At 40.2% G+C, this 17,046-nt stretch overlaps 1 protein-coding gene across 2 annotated transcripts in view; it reads right to left on the bottom strand.

Moving 5' to 3' along the window:
* The window catches only part of NEDD4 (NEDD4 E3 ubiquitin protein ligase), a 168,020-nt gene extending 151,274 nt beyond the window's left edge, over positions 1-16,746 (bottom strand). For both annotated transcript variants that reach the window (XM_023228624.2, XM_023228625.2), the window contains exon 1: positions 16,514-16,746. In XM_023228624.2, coding sequence (XP_023084392.1) covers positions 16,514-16,558 — 45 coding nt within the window. In that variant the 5' untranslated portion in view covers positions 16,559-16,746. The remainder of the gene's footprint in view (positions 1-16,513) is intronic.
* Positions 16,747-17,046: the final 300 nt, after the last annotated feature.

The raw sequence follows: 17,046 nt of genomic DNA, 5'->3' as shown, positions 1-17,046 counted from the left end.
CAGGCGTGTGCCACTGTGCCCGGCCGCCCACTTTTACCACTATTATTGAATATAGTACTGGAAGTCCTAGAGAAATCAGATAAGAGAAAGAAAGGGAAGCTAAATTAGGAAGGCATCAAATTGTTCTTATTTGAGGATGACATGAACTTATATTTGGAAAACCTAAAGACTCCACCCAAAAGCTACTAGAACTGATAAACACATTCAGTAAAGTTGCAGGACACAAAATCAATATATGAAAAATCAGTAGCATTTATTTTTATTTAGGAAACAAGGTATTAAATCAGTAGCATTTTTATATGCCAACAGTGAACAATCTGAAAAAGAAATCAAGAATGTAATCCCATTTACAGTCATTATAAATAAAATTAAATACCTAGGAATAAACTTAACCAAAGAAGTGAGAGATCTCTACAATGAAAACTATAAAACACAGATGAAAGAAATAGAAGACGACACCAAAAAAAAGGGAAAAATATTCCATGTTCATAGATTGGAACAATCAATACTGTTAAAATGTCCATACTACCCAAAGCAATCTACAGATTAAATGCAATTCCCATCACAATACCAATGACATACTTCACAGAAACAGAAAAAAAAAATCCTAAAATATATGGAATCACAAAAGATCCAGAACAGCCAAAGTCATCCTGAGCAAAAAGAACAAAATAGAGACAAATTAATTACTGGACTTCAAATTATACTACAGAGTTATAGTATCCAACACAACATGGTACTGGCATAAAAACAGATATAGAAACCAATGGAACAGAATAGAGAACCCAGAAGTAAATCTATACATCTATAGTGAACTCCTTTTTGACAAAGGTGCCATGAACACACAATGGGGAAAGGACAGTCTCTTCAATAAATTATGGTGCTGGGAAAACTGGATATCCATATGTAGAAGAATCAAACTAGACCCCTATCTCTTTTCATATAGAAAAATCAATCAAAACATTGAGGAAACTCTCCAGAACACTGGTCTAGGCAAAAATTTCTTGAGTAATACTCAAAAGCACAGGCAACCAAAGCATAAATGGACAAATTGGATCACGTCAACTTAAAAAGCTCCTGTAGAGCAAAGGAAACAATCAACAAAGTGAAGAGACAGCCCACAGAATGGGAGAAAATATTTGCAAACTATCCAGCAAGAGACTAATCACCAGAAAATATATGAAGCTCAAACAACTCAATAGGAAAAACTCCAATAATCTGATTTTAAAATGGGCAGAAGATCTGAATAGATATTTCTCAAAAGAAGACATACAAATGGAAAACAAGTATTTGAAAAGGTGTTCAACATCGCTGATCATCAGGGAAGTGCAAATCAAAACTACAATGAGATATCATCTCACCCCAGTTAAAATGGCTCTTATCCAAAAGACGGGCAATAACAAACGCTGGCAAGAATGTGGCAAAAGGGGTACCCTTATACTCTGTTGATGAGAATGTAGATTAGTAAAACCACTATGGAGAACACTATGGTGTTTCCTCAAAACACTAAAAATAGACCTATCATATGGTCCAGCAATCCCACTGCTATATACCCAAAGGAAATGAAATCAGTACATTGAAGAGATGTCTGCACTCCCATGTGTATTGCAGCAGATCTGGAATCAGCCTGTATTCATCAACAGAGGAAAGGATAAAGAGAATGTGGTACATACACTCACTGCTGTCCTATTCGGCCATAATAAAGAATGAGATTCCATGATTTGCAACAACAAAGAACTGGAAGACACTAAGTGAAATGAGCCAGGGACACAAAAACAAACTGTATGTTCTCGTGCACTTGTAAAAAGGGTAGTAGGACCTGGGGGAAGTGGATGGTTAACGAGTACAAAAATATAATTAGATACAATGAATAACAGCTAGTATTTGATAGCACAATAGGAGGACTACAGTCGGCAATAATTTGTTGTATATTTTAGAATAACAGAGAATAATTAGAATGTTTGTAACACAAAGAAATGATGAATGCTTTAATAGATAACTCATTTACCTTGATGTGGTTATTATACATAGAATGTCTGTATCAAAATATGTACCTCATGAACATATATACCTACTACAAGCCCATAAAATTTAAGCATTTTTAAAATTTTTGAAAGATCAACAAATATGAAATATTATAGCACAAGAGATAGCAAATTAACTGATTCTACTCTAAAATTATTTCAATGGCAAGTAGTAGCTTGTATGTCTTCCTTAGAAGAGGTCTGAGTAAGAGAAAATATACATATTATAGATTATTTATTTTAACCTTCTTCCTTCTAAAGATTTACAAACACCCCTGTTCCAGGAGGTCTCACTAAATAAGACAGTCATGCTGCAGAATGATATTTCAGCCAGTGATGGACAGCATATACGATGATGGTCCCATAAAATACCACATTTTTACTTTACCTTTTCTATGTTTAGATATGTTTAGGCACACAATATTTACATTGTATTACTACATACAGTATTCAGTACAGTTATCAAGCTGTAAAGGTTTACAGACTAGGAAGAATAGGCTGTATCACACAGCCTAGGTGTGTAGCAGGCTATACTTTCTACGCTTGTGTGACTACACTCTATGACATTTGCACAATGATGAAACTGCCTAATGCATTTCTCAGAATGTATCCCTGTTGTTAACCAATGCATGACTGTAAATTAAATATTCAACTAATTCCAAAACCCATATGGTAAATTAACACAACACAAAAAAACTCTGACTGGAGATGCTAGAAAAAAATAACTTTCTTCCATCACCAAATAAAATTAAATATATAGCTGATCTTGCAAGAGAGAAGGGAAATTCTCAGGTATCAGAAATAAAGATGGAACTGAAAACCAGAGAGGAAAACATGTAAGCTGAAATTTCAGTTTTCTGAGGGGAAGGATTCCCAAAAATCGGAGACACTTACAGATTACCCTTTTTTTTCTGGAAGGTCAATGAATAAATAGGCCAACTGAAATATTCTATTGGCCCTGATGGTCAAATTCTCACTATACCAGTTTACTGGGAAGTAACCATACTACATTACATAGGTAGGAATCTCCAAAACTGGATCCTGCCGATTAAAAATCTCTTCTGTCATGACTTAATGAACAAGTACAATTTCTCTCAAGTGGTAAGGTATAATTGAAGTTACAACAGCAAATAATGTTACTTATCTTATTTTTTCTAAGTTCAGGTAGCAGTTATAATTTACATGACCATAACTGAGAAAAGAGATTATCATTTATCTCTAAAAAGTTAATCCATATTTGTGTAACTCCTGATATTAAAAACCATCCATGTTAGCCTTTACTGAAACACTCCCCAGCCTCATGGGGAAAATGTAACAAGCATTAATCAAAAACAATTCCAGGGGAATTATAAATAACACAGCTGTCCCAGATACATTTAACTTTTAACCTTTCTCCTTGCATTTCCCACCACAAAAATCAGAACTAGTTATTTTAAATGCTGAGATTAATTGATAAGCTAAACTGATTAAAAATTTCTCTCAAAAGTAAGTGCCATTTATTTTAATATTTGCATTGATTTTAACTTCATTTTATAATTTTATGCTAGAGAATTGTCTTTTCCATCACTCTCATGTGTTGACATTGTAATCTCTCACACGTTGAAAAGGAGGGAAATCAGCATAAATGCTGCAACTAGAGAAAAATCTCTTCAATAATTTTAGAATTCTGATACTGAGTACTATTAACAGAAATCTGGATAGTGCTTAAATAAATAAAGGAACAAAAGTTAAACACCCTTTCCGTAATCAAAACAGGGACAAAATTATACCAGACCAAGGCTCTTCACTAAAGCTTGAACCTTCCCTTTTCCACTCATGAATAAAGAGAACTTTATTGTTTTCTGAAAATAAAATAGAAAGTTGCAAATTACAGGCAAAGAGATGTGGTGGCCTTTTTGTATGACAAGGAGAAACAAATTGGTAATGTGATGTAATGTGTTATCTATGTAGGCAGCGTCAGTAATTAAAAGGTAGCTTCCTAGGGTTGAGATTTTTGCCACAATTCATGAAGACATCTACTAACTGCTCTTCAATTTCCTGACAATGCAAAAAACAAAAACAAAAACAAAACAAAAAAATAAGAACAGGAAACGCAGGGCTGTATGTCTTTCCATTTCTCATAAGTCTTGAGAGATTTTCTTTTGTTATTCTTCATCCTTCTCCCATTCCTCTGTTGTCCCCCAACCTCCTAAGTCTATTTTTTAAAATATATATATACTCCATTTTTACTTACCTCTGAGTTTTATACAAGCTGGATTCCCTTACTACTTCACTATTAAAACCCTATATCATCTGGGCAGAATCTTTTGAAGCCATTAAAAAAGTAATGATTATAACAGAATAATTAATATTAATTGAAAAAATAATGCTGAAATTTATTATATGACAACTGTAAAAACACACACAGAAAGATTAGAAGGAAATATGCAAAAGTAAAAATAGCTATTAAAGTAATAAGGTCATGAAAGTTTTTACTTCTTAAACATTTTGTAAATTTTACATTCTATTTTTTTCTTTAAAGAAAGTTCTGTCCTTTCTTCAAAGCCCAAATGCCATCTTTTCTAAAAGTCTTAGATGAAATTAATCTTCTCATTGTCAGAGGCTCATTTATGTAGCGTTTATCACATATTATCTTGTATCTCAGGCATAAACTTTACGCCTTTCCCCACTTTTAAAGCTGAGATTTAGGAAACTTTCTTTTCATTAACTTTTTATAATTATAATAATTATTATTTTTTTTTGATACAGAGTCTCACTTTGTCACCCAGATTGGAGTGAAGTGGCGTGATCTTGGATCACTGCAACCTCTGCCTCCCGGGCTCAAGCGATTCTCCTGCCTCAGCCTCTTGAGTAGCTAGGATTACAGGGGCGCACCACTATGCCCGGCTAATTTTTGTATTTTTAGTTTCGCCACATTGGCCAGGCTGGTCTTGAACGCCCAACCTCAGGTGATCTGCCTGCCTTTGGCTTCCCACAGTGCTGGGATTACAGGCGTGAGTCACTGCACCCGGCCATCTTTTCATTAACTTTATACCCTCTGTAGAAACCAGCAGAATACTTGGCACACAGTAGGGGCTGACAAATTCTGGATTAACAAGAAACCTTTCTAAAGTAGCTGAAAATAGGAGTAAGACACCTTATTAAAAGCAGGGAAAAGTTTGCCCAATGAGACCCCAGCCTCATTCCCCAACTTGTGTCTGAGAACAGAGGCTGCCAGACCTGCATTCACCAAACAGAAGATTCCTCTCTGAGGAAACTGGGTGATCCAAGGGAAAAAAAATGCTATAAATCGTGACATATGAGAATCCCACAATGAAATGGTAGGTTCAGATCATTCTACTGTGAGAGGCTCTAGTCAACATTACCTGCCCCTCGTACAGAGGATATAAGCCACCAAATAAGGAATAAATTTGGAAAGACGAAAACAAGAAATTAAAGAAACAGTGCATTCAACACAGAAAAGAGATCAAGTGAATTCTCACAATGATGGCAAATGGAAGCCCACAGATGACGGCTACACAACAGGTGTAGAGAACAAGCAGTCCAGATGGAACGCAACATAGCAAGAGGCTGTCTTCAACAAGAACAACGAAAAGAAAATGGCTAGCATTCATTTTTTAGTGTGTGGGTAGGGGTGTGTGTGCGTGTGGGTGTGTGTGTGTGTGTGTGTATATATATATATATATATATATATATCACACATATATAAAACATTTTTACTGCACTGAGTGGTTTTAAAGCTCTGTCCAACAGCTTGCAATTACATTTGCGACAGATATACGGAAAACTAAACCAAACAGAAATGTGAAATAAATAATTATAAACATAGTATAGTGATTCAGATGTGAATAGTACTGTATTTAAATAGGTTAATAAGGTAAACACAAAATATTCAACAAAAAAATTGCTAGGGAGGGATGCATACTTTTTCCTTTTTTTTTTTTTTTTTTTTTTTTTTTTAGATGGAGTCTTACTCTGTCGCCCAGGCTGGAGTGCAGTGGTATGATCTCGGATCACTGCATGCAACGTCTGCCTCCCAGGTTCAAGTGATTCTCCTGCCTCAGCCTCCTGAGTAGCTGAGAGAACAGGTGCCTGCCACCACACCCAGCTAATTTTTGTATTTTTAGTAGAGACATACATGGGATTCTCATATGTCACCACCATGTTGGTCAGGCTGGTCTGGAACTCCTGACTTCAGGTGATCCACCGCCTCAGCCTCCCAAAGTGCTGGGATTACGGGTGTAAGCCACCATGCCCGGCCTCCTTTTTTCTTCTTTTGAGCAACATGCTACATCACTTATGGCAACCATATTTTCCAGACGAAAAACTGGAACCTATAGATTGACACCAGTTTTCTTCCTCTGGTAAGTAAATTTATTTGAAACAGTCTATAAAAATATAAATGGAAGATCACCCATACTGAGAAATAAAATCAATTAGAAGTGTCCTTGTAAAGCTGGAGTCTATGATAGCCAAATGCATGAGTCAAAATTCTTCAAGAGTTTTTGACAGTAATAGCCATAATAAAGAAGAAATATCCAGAATCCTTCGATTTAGGAGCAAGCAATAGTTTTCAAAGTGGATTCCATGGACTAGCAGTATGAACATCACATGGAAATTTGTTACATATGCAAACGTTGAGGCCTGCACCTACTGAATCACACACTGTGGGGTAGTCTGTATTTTAACAAACTCTTCAGATGATTCAGATGGACACTAAAGTTGACAATCACAGGTAGAGAGAACATGGGGGTAGGAAAGGAAATTGCTGTCGTTAATGTGGTTATGGAAGTATTCCTCATTCAGAATACTGGACATTATTGAATCAATACTATATAATTTCTAAGAAAGAACAACTCATCACTTTACATCTTATCACTACTTTTAAGTGTGATAGCACCGTATCTGTTTATTTATACACAAAGTATCACCGGAAGGATACATATGGAGCTGATAACCTGCAGGTTACTAGAGAAGGCTGGGAGACAGGAGTAGGAGGAAGGCTTTGGCTGAAACTTCAAATGTTGCTGAAAGAATGTGCAGCAACTAGAACTTTCACGTATTACCAATGGGAGATTAAAATAGTACAATCGCGTTAGGAGACTGTTGGGCAGTTTCTTATAAAGTTAAAGACGTATAACCCTATGACCCAGAAATTCCATTCCTAGGTATTTACACAAGAGAAATAAAAATATACTTTTATGAAAAGATTTGTAGATGAATGTTCACCGTAGGTTTATTCATAATAGCCCAAAGCTAGAAACAATCAATGTGTCCATCAAAGGAGAATGGCTATATTCATACAATGAAATACTATTAAGCAAGAAAAAGAATGAGCTATTGATACAAACCACCACATGGAGGACTCTCAAAAAAGAGAATCAAGACACAAAAGAGTACATAATGCACATTCCATTTACATAAAGTTCCAGAACAGGCAAAAGTAATCCATAGTGACAAAAGGTTGCCTACAGAGAGTAGAGGGGTAGAATTGACTGGAAGAGGGCCCAAGGGAGCATTCTGGAATGATGGCAATATTCTATATCATAATTGGGTCATTGGCGCTACATGTTGAAAATCACCAAATTGTACATTTATGATCTGTGCATTTCACTCTTTGTAAATTTTACTCTTCCCCACGCCCATTCCATAAAAGAAGGCAAAATCTATACATTTTCAGACAAAAACAAAAACTGAGAAAGTGCAATTCCAACAAACAGTCAGTAAAAGAAATTCTAGGGCTGGGTGCGGTGGCTTACACCTGTAATCCCAGCACTTTGGGAGGCCAAGGTGGGTGGATCACCTGAGTTCAGGAGTTTGAGACCAGCCTGACCAACATGGTGAAATCCCATCTCTGGTAAAAATACAAAAATTAGCAAGGCATGGTGGCAGGTGCCTGTAATCCCAGCTACTCTGGAGGCAGATCGGGGAGAATCGCTTGAACCCGGGAGTTGGAGGTTGCAGTGAGCTGAGGTTGCACCACTGCACTCCAGCCTGGGTGACCAGAATGAAATTTCATCTTCAAAAAAAAAAAAGAAAACAGAAATTCTAGATGATGTACTTTAGGCAGAAAAAGTGATCCCAGATGGAAAGGTGAAGCAGCAAGAATAAAGAAATAACTAGCAAACAAATGTTGAGCATATGAGGAACAAATATTAACTATGAAAAATAATGCTAATGATGATGACAATGGGTGTGTGTGTGTGTGCGCATTTGATTTCCATTCCACTTTGTATCCGATTCCAAATCCTTAACATGGCATGCCAGGCCTTGCCTGATCAGGCTGTCCTCTCCAGCCTCATCTGCTGACATTGTCCCTCTTGTTTTAGCACTCCAACCTCCACGTTCGTCTCCATCCCATCTTTTGCACATGTGGTTCTATTTACTCAGAAAGCTTTTTGCCCTACTCTTCACCTGCTAACTCCTATTCATCCTTAGTTTCAATTTCCCTGATATCTTCTCCCTTCTCCACACCATATAAAATTAATTAATTTTTAGATATACTTTTTTTTTTGAGGCAGTCTCGCTCTGTTGCCCAGGCTGGAGTGCGGTGGCATAATCTCAGTTCACTGCAACCCCCACCTCCTGGGTTCAAGCAATTTTCCTGCCTCATTCTCTCAAGTAGCTGAGACTACAGGTGTCCACCACCATGCCTGGCTAATTTTTGTATTTTTAGTAGAGCAGGGTTTCACCATGTTGGCCAGGCCGGTCTCGAACTCCTGACCTCAGGCGATCCACCCACATCAGCCTCCCAAAGTGCTGGGATTACAGGCGTGAGCCAGCGCACCCAGCCTGTTATATATAATTTCATCTTACACTGTTTCCCTTAATAACACTCGTAAAACATTGACATGTGATAATTTATTTAATGTTTCTCTCTCCCTCTCAGCTATAAAGTTGGTAAAGTCTATTGTATATCATTATACCTCATGCCTTGACTTACATGCCTGATACATAGTGTTCATCAAATATCTGTTAAGCAAATACAGAAATCAAGTACTTCAGAGGTCCACCTATAGGCTTTAACAAGAAAAGACAGAAGATGTGGAAATGAGAGCATAACAATTACAAGTTAATTTTGCACACATTCCATTCACATTCATCATCTTCCTGAGAAAAAGTCTCTTCTTTTAAATTATTTTATTTGTGTATTAGTAGCAGGAAAGTGGAAGGACCAAGTGTTTGTTATGAAAGAGATCTGTGTTTCAATCCCAGATCCGCTACCTACTGGGAGAAGGTTCTTGAAGAAAGCAGAATCTCATATTCTTTATCTCTAAAATGGGCATAGATAGTACTTCCTACTTTTGCAATAACATTGTGATGATTACAGCTAAAGTATGAAAAAATCTAACCTGGTGCCCGGCATATAGTGCATATGCAGTTAAAGGCAGCTGTTATTTATTTAGGTTGACTCTTTCTCCCATAGAGGAATACTTTCACTAAAGCATCTTTATTCACGGCCATGATTGTTCATATTACTCTCTTTATTGCCCCAACATGTCTCCTATGAGTCGAAGCCAGACATTTGAGTCCAGCCATGAGTTATAACAATGGGCTACAGAAATATTTACTCAACTTTCAGAAAAGTCTTATCAAAATGCTTATCTGTTTATGCTATGCCTTTCTCCCTGCATTTATCTCCAGACTTCTCCTACCTGCTCCCCATTCATTTATCCTCTTAAAACTTTGATACGATTGGCAAGGAGGCCAGAAGAAACAGAAGTTGTAAAGGAGTAACATCAATTGCCACAGAATTCAGCAGAACAACGGGTTTAGCAATTCAAATCAGCAATCTGACTTAAAGATTCAGTGCTGGAGTAGATAACCATGATAGACTGAGAAGTAGTTGTGTTCAACTGGTTTCGGCATGTCTCCAAATGCTGTAGAGTATCTCTGAGACAGCAAGGGGATGGGGAGAATCAGCAGACTTAAATACTCTGCTCTGACTGATGTGAAATAATTATGCAAGATTCACCAAGTAAGTAACAGGGCCAGAATTCCAACCCAAAAGAATCCCATTTTCTATACCCCTGCTTACCCTAAATGATTTATTTACAAGGTCTCTTCCAACTCAAAGATTGTATTCCTATGTGATATATGAATTCCTAATTACCTATAAAAGAAATTATAGTTCCTTCTCCTCTTCTGTTCCTGGTGCAGAGCAGTCAACCACAGGCCACTACAGAAAATGTCTGTGGGGTGAGGGGGAATTTCACAGAGGTGCATGGTTGGCATGCTCGCCAGCATGGGGCACTGAGGGGAGGAGGGAGGTGCCATACCGAGATGTATCAGAAGGGTGCCCACTGGCAAGGGTACTGAGGAGGGGAGGAGAGCGTTGCATAGGGATGTTGCATAGAGAATAGCAATATTCCCACTGGCATCCAAGGATGTGAAGAGCTGAAGTGGCAGAGGAGATGTCTGTGTGGTCAGGAAGTTAGTTACACTGAACACATAATTAAATGAACAAATAACTATAGTAAGGATAATAAAAGTCAAATTTTGTCACTGTTAGAAAAGGTACTTATGGCTATAACGGAACTCAGCTGTTAGATTTGAATTGGAAAAAATCAGTATGAATTCATGATTTTTAAGTATATGTATTTACAGATTGATATAGAAATAGCTATAGATCTTTGTGTATACTTATGTGTGCATAGTACATATACACACACAAACACACATGCATATGCTTCTTAACTCTGTTCACTGAGATGGCCCGAGTATACCGCAGTAACAATGAGCACACCAAGCACCCAAATTGTAGCATGTAAAAACCATTTTATACCAAATAGGACCAGCGATCCTAGGAAAATGGCTGACTGCAGATAGCTGAGCCAAGCAAAATACAAGAAAAGCCTGGAACAACTTCTGCCAGAAATCATTCAAAGAATGATGGGGACTTGTTACAAAGACCTAGGAACCTCCCTGAAAGGGCTGCCACTGGACAAACTGGGACAGTACGAGCAATAAAATATTTAATGACAGTAACTGATTACAACCTGTTGAATAAAGTGGGATTTTACAAGTCTATGCTGATATAAATAAACAACAGGAAAAGGAAAGCTCTTCTTACATAGAATGCTAACTAATAGAGATAGAAATAAAACACAATAGTGGTGTTTGGTTCAGATAGAATTCATCAACGGATGCTAAAACTGAGGATGAAGACTTGATGAGAAATAGGATATTGGCATAATCTTACAATATGTCCCCTGAAAATACTATCAATTATAAAGAGAAAAAGGGTGACATTACAGAGAATAACCCTGGCAGACACCAAGGTGACCAAGCGATTAAGGTTATTACTGACAGTGTTGGGACAAGTCAGCATCATGTGTCCCCTGGTGTGATGCATGGGAAGAACACAGCATCATTTCTGTGATTCCTGCCAAGAGAGTGTGACCTGAACATGGTCATCAAGAAAAACGAAACAAATCCAAAATGAGAAACATCATAGAATGTAAGGTCTGTCCTTCTTAAAATTGTCTGGGATAAGAAAAACTGAGGAAATGTTACAGATTAGAAGAGACTGCAAAGACATGCCAAGTAAATGCAATATAGGTTCCTAGATAGGTTCTTAGACCAGAAAAGGAAAAAGAGAAATTATTAGAACATTTATCAAAAAGTGGATGGTATCTGTGGATTGAATGGCATTGTTGTATCAGTGTCCATTCCCTAGGTTGGAGGGGTGTATGGCTGTTATGCAGGAACGTATTCTTGTTTTAGAAAAATACACACTAGAGTATCTAAAGATGATGGGGCATTGTGTTTGCAGCTTGCTCTCAAGTGCTTCAGAAAAAGATTAATGAAAATGGCAAAAAAAGGTGATGGAACAATTGCAGAGAAAAGGTTAATGGTTGCAGAATCTGCATGAGAAGGATACTGGAGCTCTTTGTGTTGTACTTTCAACATTTCTGATGGTTTAAAATAATTTTAAAATAGGATGGGCATGGTGCCTCACGCCTGTAATCCCAGCACTTTGGGAGGCCAAGGCAGGCAGATCATCTGAGGTCAGGAGTTCGAGACCAGCCTGGCCAACATGGTGAAACCCTGACTCTACTAAAAATACAAAAATTAGCTGGGCATGGTGGCACATGCCTGTAACCCCAGCTACCCAGGAGGCTGAGGCAGGAGAATCGCTGGAACCTGGGAGGCAGAGGGTGCAGTGAGCTGAGATCATGCCATTGACTCCAGCCTGGGTGACAGAGCAAAACCCCGTCTCAAAAGTAAATAAATAAATTATTTTTAAAATATACTATATTTATTCACTTCTTTGGTCCTTGGGTCCATGAAAAATACTTTATAATGATCCCGGAATTAAAGAGTTGCAAAAAAGCACTAATGGCAAAAAAATACATGAAAGATTGGGAGAGATTACTAATACAGCTGCTGCTTAAACTATGCTTCTCCTCCTTTGCATGCAGTACATAAAGGTTTGGGAAGTTTGTTCCTACACTGAGAGTCAGTTTCTGCTCCACCTTAGTGGATCCAGAAGTATCAGAATACGCCCTTCTTAGTTACTCTGTTGCTTATGCATTGTTGTGGCTGCTGCCACCAGGGGCATCTGTTATTCTGTATGTGCAAACTGCACTCTCCATACCGGCAGAGGAGACTCTAAACTCTTTCCTCTTTATTTCCTTCCTTCTTTTCCTTGCTTCAGTTAGGCTTTATTATAGGAAACAGAAATCATTCTCGATGTTTTAAGAAGAAAGAAGCTAATACAGGGAATTAGATGCTTACAAAATCTTTGGAAGAGCTGGAAGAGTAGATGCTAGGCTGGACTTCTAGAGGAGGGGTCCCCAACCTTAGGAACTGGCCACACAGCAGGAGGTAAGTGGCAGGCCAATGAGCAAAGCTTCATCTGTATTTACAGCCACTCCTCATCGATCACATTACCTCCTGAGCTCCGCTGCCTGTCAGACCAGCAGCAGCATTAGAGTCTCATAGGAGCATGAACCCTACTGCGAACTGTCCATGCAAGGGATCTAGGTTGTGTGCCCCTTATAAGAATCTAATGCCGGATGATTTGTCACTATCTCCCTGTCCCCCATTACCGTCACCCACACATGGGACCATCTAGTTGCAGGAAAACAAGCTCAGGGCTCCCACTGATTCTACATTATGGTGAGTTGTATAACTATTTCATTATATATTACAATGTAATAATAATAGAAGTAGAGTGCACAATACATGCAATGCGCTTGAATCATCCTGAAACCACTAGACCTCATTCCCGGTCCATGGAAAAGCTATCTTCCATGAAACCGGTCCCCGGTGCCAAAATAGTTGGGGACTGCAGTTCTTAGAAGATCTGAAACAGGGCAGAACCGACCCACTCAGGAAGCTACTACCTCTGCCCCAATCAGAAAGGTAGGTGATCAGGAGCCATCACCAGAACTGATGACTTCAAGAATACAACCAATCTTGATGTCTGGAAGCCACCACTACCACTATTTCTGTGACTTCTTATCAATATGTACAAAGCAAGTTACCAGATACTGGAATACTTTTGCAGAAAAATTCGATGTTTACATGACTGTGCTTATCAGCAGAAAAAGCCAAAGAAACAAAACAATATGCTCCACCTCATTTCCACTCCCCAAATCTCAAGTAAGTGCACTTAACTGGGAAGCCTATTTTGGATCCAGACCATTAATTTCAAGGGAGTGTGGGAAACAGTGTTTAGTTTTCCCACCTCCACATCACTGGGAGGTGCACGGGAAGGAAGTGGGAAGAGATGCTGAATTCCAGTCCCCGCATCTACCACACTGCTCTCCACTAAAGATCACTGCGTGTTATTCCCTACCGTTAATCTCAAGTGACTGTCAGAGCAAATCTGGTATAAATTATACTACGCTTCCTCCTTGGTTTGTTAACACTTTAATGGCAAAATTCTGCACGTGCAGCTAGGGCGATCTCTTATTATAAGCCACTTATATGTGGAAGAAGAGTTAAAACTCACTGAAAAGTGAGAGGTGTTATGATCTACATTTTAGCATACTTCAGTGCTGATAGACATTGTGACTCAGGGACTATTCACTACATACTGATTAAATTACAATTCTTTCACTATCTTCTACCCCTTTTCAAATTATTTTTCTCCCTGTTTTAGTTTCAAATTTAAAATAAGAATCCTCTCCTTTTGTTGTAATGAAAAAACACTTTACTTTTAATCAACAGCAGAGGGCTGCCTATTCCCAGACTAGCCTGTGAGTTTCAGAAGTGACAGAGTTGCAACGCTTTCTTCCTTTAACAAAAGGGGTGTATGTGTGTGGTGGGGGGAGGGTGGGAGTGTGGTTCCAATCCTTCTTTTACTTTTGTGATAGACCAGAAAATAAATGGCAAATGATAGTGAAGAGACGGTAACCTCCACAAGAAAAAAAGTGACTTTTATCTTTCCCTCAGTTCGTGGCTGACACTATCTTTTTTCCCTCTCTATCCCTGGTGCCTAGCACAATGCATGATAGAGAGGAAACAGTAAATGAATGTCTGTTGAATGAATAATCCAATTACAATGGAAGAAGTGGAAAATTCCTCATCATGTCTCTTATCTTCTTATCTCACTCCCTTCCTCAATGTGGACAAAATAGACAGAGTGGGGATAGAAACAAATTAGAGTCACGGAACTGACTGCTAGAACCCCCAGAATGTGCATGGGATAGGCCCCATGCCATGAAACTTCCTAGATGAACAAATCCTTCAGCAAGTTCAGGAAATCCACATTTCAAAGGGTGGAGTTTCTGGCCTTTAGCCCCAGTTCCTTACAGACCACCCACTAACTGCCACAGTTAGTTTTATTTCAACTGGGCAGAGGGGTAATGATTGAAAACAGAGAAATTACTAAAGTAGATAATTAAAAACACTGATCGTGTACCAAGAGGGAGAAAACAGATGGTGAATGATACCTTTGGCACTATTTTCTCTAACATCAACTGGCTCTGTTGGAAGGCGGTGAGATGAGAAATCTGCAATTAGCAAGGCCTACCTGTGAATATAGCACAGAAAGAAAGTCCAAGGCCAGCCTGATTGGGTTGGACATCGGCTTGAAGTTATCTGCACTGGGCAATCTACCTAACAAGCAGGGAAATCTGACTGATAAGAAAGCGACCATAAGTGAAGTGCTGTATTATCTTCTGATCTCCTCTACAGAATAAAGGGGCCATTAGCTAGAATGTTATCTTTAGCTATAACACATTAACTGTTGTTTCTGAGCGAACTATGAGCCGCCATCATTTGTCATCATCACTTTCTCTTCTGGCAGCAATAACTAGGAAATTAAATTCTAATCACATCACGTAAGCATCCTCAAAATACCGTGAAATAACTTGCCTGCATTAACAAATTGCCCACCCTTTATAAACAAAGAACTCTCAAGAGAAGTGTAAAACGTTTGACGACACCAAGTTACTAAGAGAAGGAACTATACAACTTAAGTATTACAATACTTAAGCAAGCAGTATAAATTAGGTTGATGGATTTTCAGTTACTTGGGTCTAATCTTGGTAACAGGTACATGTGGCGCTTAATCAGCCAACAGCAAGGCAAAAAATTTGATTTTTTTCACCCGGAACCAGTCACTGTTAGACTATATACAGCCTTTTCATCTCCCACCTATTTGCATTTTTGAGACAATCTCCAAGAACACACAGAAGCCACATATCATTTACGACAGAACAACCTTTCCAAATGGTCTTACAATATTTTTAATAAGCATAGGCATAATGAGCATTAGTTATTTAGCTGAAAAGAGACAGCTTTGCCTTCTTCAAATCCCAGAGCTTAATCTAGTTTTCAAAGGGAACAGATATGGTAACTTCTTTATAAAGTATTTACATTTTTTTGGCTTTACTTTTTAACATCAACGATGATCGGTGAAAAAAAGCATGAACTTCTCACACTAGGCACTTGTTGCTAAAGAGGAGGAAAATGTATGTTCCTGCTGTCCCATCCCTGTCTCTAGTTACGGGATTAAAAAGGATTTCAGATAAAGGAGAAAAAAACCAAACGAGCGAATGACAATTCACTTGGAACTCTTCAGACCGAAGTCCGTAAAGTTAAGTCGGCCCTGCCTCCGCCACAGCAAGCAAATCAACAGCACGGATGCTGCGACCGTCTACCCACGCCTGCGAGCTCCGCACACCCGGCGGGGGTGGCAGGAAAGGGCTGGCGCGGTGATGTGCGTCCCCCCCCCGGCCGCCTAGCCCCCTCCTCAGCACTTCCTGAAGGAAACTGACAAGGAAGGCGGCGGCCGCTCCGGGAAGGGGCGGGTATGGACCCGACAAACTTGCTCCGTCCAGCGAGCCCCCAGCGCCCGCGCTCCCAGCCGCCCCCACAGTCCCCGCGGCGCCTCGCGCGCTCCCCGGGCTCGCGCCGAGGGAGGAGGGGCTGACAGCGGAGCCTCCGGTCGTTGCCGCCGCCACTACCTCCCCATGTCCGGCTGCTGAATAACCCGAAGGGAAGCCCGCCCCGCAGCCCCGCGGTCCCCGCACCTCGTCCTCCAGGAGCCCGAACACCTCCACCGCGCAAGTTGCCATTTCCGAACGCTTCCAACAAACCGGACACGCTCGCCCCCGCCCAGGGCAGGCAACTGTGGAGGAGGAGGAGGAGAAGAAGCGGGAGGAGGCGGGGAAGAGTTGGAGGAAGAGGAGGAGGCGCTCCCCCAGCGACAGCAGCGCCTCCCCCGGCGAGCGGGCGCTAGCGGCACCCGGCAGCGCCGCGGGAAAAGGCCGGCGGGGCGCGCTCCCGGGGTTGAACGGGGGCGCGCGTGGCCGGGCTCGGGGAGTGGGGAGGGCGAGCGGCGGGGCTCGGTTTGGGGGAGCGCGCGCGGCGGGGACCAGGGCGTGGGGAGCGCGCGTGGCGGGGCGCGCCCTCGGTCCCTTTCCCGGGAGGTGAGTGGTTGACGGGCTCGCCGGGGAGCCGGGAAGCCAAGCTGCAGTGTTCCTCAGCAACAAGTCTCGCTAAGATCCGACCCAGAGTTCGGCCTCTGACTAGACGCCTGGGAATCCGTGAGCTTAATCCCCGC

This window comes from Piliocolobus tephrosceles, chromosome 6 (assembly GCF_002776525.5).
Source record: "Piliocolobus tephrosceles isolate RC106 chromosome 6, ASM277652v3, whole genome shotgun sequence".
In the NCBI taxonomy this organism is placed as follows: domain Eukaryota; kingdom Metazoa; phylum Chordata; class Mammalia; order Primates; family Cercopithecidae; genus Piliocolobus; species Piliocolobus tephrosceles.
Note: the sequence above shows the minus strand (reverse complement) of the source record. Positions and strands in the feature narration are given on the sequence as shown.